This window comes from Ziziphus jujuba, chromosome 2 (genome assembly GCF_031755915.1).
Source record: "Ziziphus jujuba cultivar Dongzao chromosome 2, ASM3175591v1".
Taxonomy (NCBI): domain Eukaryota; kingdom Viridiplantae; phylum Streptophyta; class Magnoliopsida; order Rosales; family Rhamnaceae; genus Ziziphus; species Ziziphus jujuba.
In genome coordinates this window covers 12,816,441-12,822,969 of record NC_083380.1, presented here as the reverse complement: position 1 = coordinate 12,822,969, position 6,529 = coordinate 12,816,441, and the positions used below count along the sequence as shown (strand labels likewise).

The 6,529-nt window shown below is 28.0% G+C and overlaps 1 protein-coding gene across 1 annotated transcript; it reads right to left on the bottom strand.

The window, feature by feature from the left end:
* Positions 1–4,201: 4,201 nt before the first annotated feature.
* Positions 4,202–5,022, bottom strand: LOC107418519 (seed trypsin/chymotrypsin inhibitor IVA). The gene is made up of 2 exons (XM_016027221.4): positions 4,799–5,022; positions 4,202–4,614 (listed from the first exon to the last, which is right to left on the bottom strand). The coding sequence occupies exons 1-2, from the start codon at positions 4,950–4,952 to the stop codon at positions 4,349–4,351; spliced, it is 420 nt and encodes a 139-aa protein (XP_015882707.2). The 5' UTR covers positions 4,953–5,022; the 3' UTR covers positions 4,202–4,348.
* Positions 5,023–6,529: the final 1,507 nt, after the last annotated feature.

Genomic DNA, 6,529 nt, shown 5'->3' with positions numbered 1-6,529 from the left:
CGATCCTACGGAGGATCTTGATTGAGATACGTGCATAAGGTGAGTGACCCACCTTCAAATTAATTTTGGGGAATTTAATTTGTGAATATAATATGTGTGTGATTTAAATATTTGGAAATTAATTTCTATGTGCCAAATATTTATTGGATTTATTGTGGAATTATTTATGAATTTATTGGATTTAAGAAAAGGTGCATTTTACAAATTTATGCCATGTGAAATTATTTTATGGATTTGAGGATTTTGAAATTGGTGTGGTTTTAATATTAAATTGGGCATGATTTAATTTTCAAATATTTCAAAGAAAATATTTGGTTATGTTGGTGATTTCAATTTTTATAAAATATGCCCATGGAATATTATGAGATTTGATTATGATATTTCGAGAAATTATTATGCTTGGAAAAAAGTGGATATTTGAATTGATGGATTTTGGGAGTTGGTGGATTTGAAAATCACGGAATTTATGGCATTAATTATAAAGAAATTGTGGAGAATTTCCCGGTTCAAGCGGATGGATTATGCCCGCTATGCTTATGAAGAATGTGGAAATTGTTTTATAATTTAAATTTGTGGATTTTATGATTTTTGAATGCACCGTGCACGTACTGGTGTTCTGATTATATGTGATATGGATATTGTGCACACGGATATGATTAGCGCGCAGGTGGGTGTGAGTAGCGCGCAGGTGATATTATGAGGGTGTCCTGTGGATGCCATCGGAGAGGGTGGCCACCCCCCTTTGACCGGGACACCAGGTTAGCAGCGGCGCAGTGGGACGCCATGCGACCGTATGCCGGTTTCTCTCTATAACCTCCTGTCTGGCGGTACATTGGGACGCTGGGTACTGTTGGCGCCACTGGTATATAGTGGGTGCATCAACTGATTTCGGAACTGTGTTTTAAAAATAAAATGTTTTAAAACTGTATTGGATTTGAAATTAATTATTACTATTCGGATATTTATTTGATGTCTTGGTTTTCGGGGAATATGAATAAAGGGTTTTGTGAAAATGTTTTAAAAGGGGAACCTTTCCAACTGAGAGAATTGTAAGAGTTTTGAGAGAAAATATTATTTCCAAATAATTATTATTTATATACCTATTACCGTGGTATTATATTGTATAGTAGATAAGGTCACTCACTGAGATGATTAGCATCTCACACTCTTAAATTCTGTTCCTCTAGGTACCAGGTTGTCGGTGTTCATTCGGAGCGGACTTGATCTTCCTCGCTGTTTTAGTTCGGCAGTACCCGTTTATTCTTTTATTGCAGTTGCAATATTTCTTTCACTCTTGTTGTATTTATTTTGCACTGGATTACTGTATTTATTTTGAAGTGCTGAAATTTGTGGAACAATTTGTAGTTTGTGGGAGGAATAAGGGGATGTTTTTAGAAGTGTGTTTTCAGTGCAGGTAATTTGTGGTAAGTAAATCCCTTAGGGGAGGCTCTGCCGGATTTTTCGTTGGAGGGTCCGGTAGGGTTTCCCTGGGATCAGGGCTTGTCTAGGGTTCCGGAGGAGGAATTCTGGACGGGTCCTGACAGATTTAATGGAACATATAATTTAATAGTTTTAGATAATAAATTTTATTTATTCTGTATAAAACATATACTTTTGTTTCATGAAAAAGTAAGTGAAAAAGGAAGAGAAGCAAGAGAAAAAGAGCAACCTTTTATTTTTTTTTTCTTTTTGAAATTGAGAAAAGAAGGATGTTGAAAATTACAAAACAAATATAAATTATTTTGTATCTTCATTTTTTTTTTATCTTCTTTTGGGAAAAAAAAAAGAAGAAGAAGAAGTTAGCTAGTCCTTTTTTCAAGGAAAAATAAGCCAAAAAAAATTCAAGGAGCAATGATGAAATTTTGTCCATTTTCGTAATTAAATTTAGTTTTATATTGAAATAGTAATTTTAAGTTAAAATATACTATTTTAATTGAAAAAATTGAAGATTATTAGTTAGAGTTTATTATTATTATTATTTTTTCAAAAATTATATTTTGTATTCCTTTAAAACTTTACCAAACATTTCTATTTAATAAAAAAGGTTATTGAATTTTAATTAATTTTATTATTTGAGAATGATTGCGCTTTATGCCCTAGATAAATATATATATACATATATATATATATATATATATATGATTGCGCTTTATGCCCTAAATAAAAAAAAAAAAAAAATACACATTGCATCCTCATTTTTTGCTTTATGTGCCAACCATGTTATAACATTCTTAAAAATTTAACACAAAAAAGGTTATTATTTTCTTATAGGATTTTCCCTAGGTGAGGCCTATGATTTTAATAGAGAATTCCAAGAGGGGTCCTAATAGAATAAAGCTTATCAAATTTTTTTAATTTAATTTATTCTATTTTATTTTTATTATTAAATATTTAAAAAATAATTAAAAAATAAAAATACTATCAATATATTTAATTTGGTAAAAAAAATTTATTAAACATCAGTAATATTTACTAATTTTTTTTATAAAAAATTTTAAAAACAAATAAATATTATAGATATTTCAATGGAAATTATGGATTCTTCAATTTAATTATTAATGATTCAATATGGATGTTTTAACAAAAATTTTTATGAACATTTCAATAAAATTTTAAAAATTTCGATAAATATTATGGAAATTCTATTTGTTTTTATTTTGGATTTAAATTTCTTTTCCACTATTTAGAAAAACCAAAATTTCAACGTCTATTGATTTTTAAAACTTTGGATGAGACATATCCTCAATTATCAAGCCCACCCACCTTAAAAAATATATATAAGTAAAATAAAATACAAGAAAATAAAATTAAATAAATATGTAAATATACAATGGTACTCAACTATTCTTAAGTTTTTTATATTAACAATAATTAGTTAGACCAATTGCATTACATATATAAAAGTCTCTTGTTTAGAAAATCCTGAATGAATTTTGTAAGGGATAAAAGTAAAGATGACAATTTCTTAGTAACACCACCATTAATATATATATATAATAGATAATGGTTTTTGAAAAAGCCATCATCTTTAGTAGTGTCCTAAATAAAATTCTTTTAAAATTTCCTGCAGAATAGATTATTCATTTATTTAGATTATTCATTTATTTATGTGACAAATTCAATGTAATATATAATCTGGTGGTTCTAAATGATCAAGCTTAGTTATCCTAAATTCAAAAAATTGATGATATCCATATCTGAGTCAAATCTATAAAATATATACATATTAGAATTTAATTAGAAAAAAGAAGGGAAAAAGGAAGAGAAGGAAAGAGAAAAAGAGGAATTTTTTTTCTTTTTGAAAATTACAAAACAAATAGAAATCACTTTGTGTCTTGGTGGTTTTTCTTCTTTCTATTTCTTTTTTTGCAAAAAAAAAATTTGATAGTGCTTTTTTAAGGAAAATTAAACCAAAAAAATGTAAGGAACAATGATGAAATTTTGTCCATTTTTGTAATTAAAATTAGTTTTGTGATATACTATTTTAATTGAAAAAAATGAAGATTACCCATTAGAGTTTATTATTATAATATTTTTATTTTTATTTTCTCAAAAAATTACATTTGCATTCATTTAGAACTTTACTAAACATTTCTCTTTGATTAAAAAAAAAAAGTTATTAATTTTTTATTTGAAAATTTGTGTTCTTTGCTTGTTAAATTATAAAGAATTGCACTTTGCATCTTAATTTTTTAGAGCATGTGCCAACCATATGACAATTTTGTTAAAAAGTCAGCACAAAAAAAGAGGATGCAATGGTTAATTTGACAAAATGATACTATATTATTTTATTAATTGAAAAAATTATATCTATATATATATATATATATTTTTTTACTACAAGATAAAAAAAATTATATTATGTCATATATCATAAGTGATCATAAATATCTTTGTAAGCCCTGTTAGCTATTGATCCTTCATTATTTAGCTTCTTTTCTTTTTTTTCTTTTTTTCTTTTTTTCTTCCTTTACTGCAACATTCTCATTTTGAAAGGAGCATTCTTTTATCTTTTGTTTTTTATTTTGTTATTTTATAATTTTCATCCTTCTTTTATCTTTCTTTTTTTATTTTTGTTATTTTATAATTTTCATGATGCTAGCGGGTATAGTAAATATGCAGCTGAATGTGCAACCGTTTTCTTTTAATCCCAGCAAGGATTGAGTGGTGCTTTGATCCCGAAGATAGTTTACCATAAAAATAATGAAATCAAAGCCAATTTTCATTCCAACACAAACGCTTTTATTTAGTGAAGACTTGGTTTGCACTTTATTTAAAAGCCTCAACGTCAGCCATTGAGGCAATTGGCCAAGCCTAGTAGTACTACCTGAACATAGTAGCGGCCGGTTTAGTTGGGAGCAACTATAGCTCTATTCAAGAGGGAATTAGACGCAGCATCAGCGGAGCATGCTGGACTGCAAGACTCTGTTGTATCAAAACACCTGCATAATGGGGGATCGGTCAGTGTGCAGATGCATGCATCACAACCCTCGCATCGATTTGTATCGCTGAAGGTGTCGTAACATATGCATTTCGGAGGATTGCTTTTACTGCAAGCGCAACCATCACAGCAAGCGATGCTATTTCCTTCATTCTTCCCACGCACCACTCTCACTGCAACATGGATAACCCAAAAAAAAAGAAGAAGAAGAAAATGATTGTTGGTAAATTCAAATTTGTATCCACGACGTGAAAATTAACAATGAATCTTGTTAAATCTTTCAGTATTTGGTTTGAATCCATAATCTTTATCGAATGTGTAAAATTTGTGAAACAAAAGAAGAGTAATAATATGTACCAAAGTTATTAGAAACACGCTTTTCGGCAGCACTTAGTAAGTCAAAGAGATCCAAAACATGAGCATCAGGTCTAGCAGAAATTACAGTTGAAGACAAAGCTAGCACAAAAGATAACACTGCCACCTTCATTACCACAGCCTTCTTGGATGCCATGAATAATTCTCTCTTTCTCTGGAACTTTAGCTCTCTTTGAACATTGTTTGGGGATGTAGAAGAAGTGGTAAGTCTGGGAATTTATATACACATGTTGAGAGAGCCAACAAATTAACTGGTGATAAAAATAAATAAAGATAAATATACGAGAGAGAGAGAGAGAGAGAGAGAGAGTTTTTCCAATAAATCACGTGTCCTTTTTTTGATCTGGCATTTATACGTGTCCTTGCAAACGACACATGGAAAAGTTTTTGGTCATCGATATGAATTCCAAAATAATTGATGATATGTCCAGCTATACTAAACAGTTCAAAGTAGTAGGTAGATTCTTCAATTATTTAGTTTGGCCACACGTCCTCAATATCAAAGCCCATCGTCTTCAAAATATTATATATATAGATATATAGATATATATATAAGTAGTCTGTTTATGCTGCGGACGGTTTTCATGCGGATCATAGTATTGGTGATGCTTTTTTATAGTATTGGTGACGATTTTCTAAAAAACCGTCGTTAATACTATGAAAAACCATCACTAATACTGCAGTTCTCATGCGGACCGTCCTCACCATAGAATTTCTGTATATATAAGATAATGAAATAAATATATAAATATGCAATTGTACTCAACTATTCTTAATTTTTTAAATTAAGGATAATTATCAAAAGTCATTGGACTACGTATATTTATACGAAGATTTAATGCAACATGCAATTTAATAGTTTTAGATGAGCAATCTCGTTTATTTCCAAATTTAAAAAGTCAGATTGTATAAAATATATATTAATGTTTAATGAAAACATAAGTGAAAAAGGAAGAGAAGAAAGAGAAAAAGAGCAACCTTTTATTTATTTTTTTTCTTTTCCAAAATGAGAAAAAGAAGGATGTTGAAAATTACAAATCAAATACAAATTACTCTGTATCTTGATTTTCTTTTATCTTGTTTGGAAAAAAAATAAATAAAAATTTTGATGGTGCTTTTTTCAAGGAAAAATAAACCGAAAAATAATTAAGAAGCAATGATGAATTTTTTCTCCATTTCGTAATTAAAGTTAGTTTTATATTAAAATAGTAATTTTAATTTGTGATATACTATTTTAAATGAAAAAACTTTAAGATTATTAGTTAGAGTTTATTATTATATTATTATTATTATTGTTATTCTCAAAAATTATATTTGCATTTCTTTAAAACTTTTACTAAACATTTCTATTTAATAGAAAAAGGTTATTGAGTTTTCATTGATTTTATTATTTGAAAATATTTGCACTTTATGCCCTAAGTTAAAAAAAAAAAAAAAATGCACTTTATTCTCTCACTTGTTGCTTTATGTGCCTGCCATGTTACGACTTTGTTAAAAACTTAACACAAAAAAGGATACTATTTTCTAATAGGATTTCCACTAGTCGAGACCATCATATGATTTTGATAGAGAATTTTAGGAGGGGTTCTAATAAAATAAAATTTATCATGATTTTTCAATTTAATTCATTCTATTTTACTTATATTATTAAATATTTAAAAAATAATTAAAAAATAAAAATACTATCAATATATTTAATTTGTTAAAAAAATT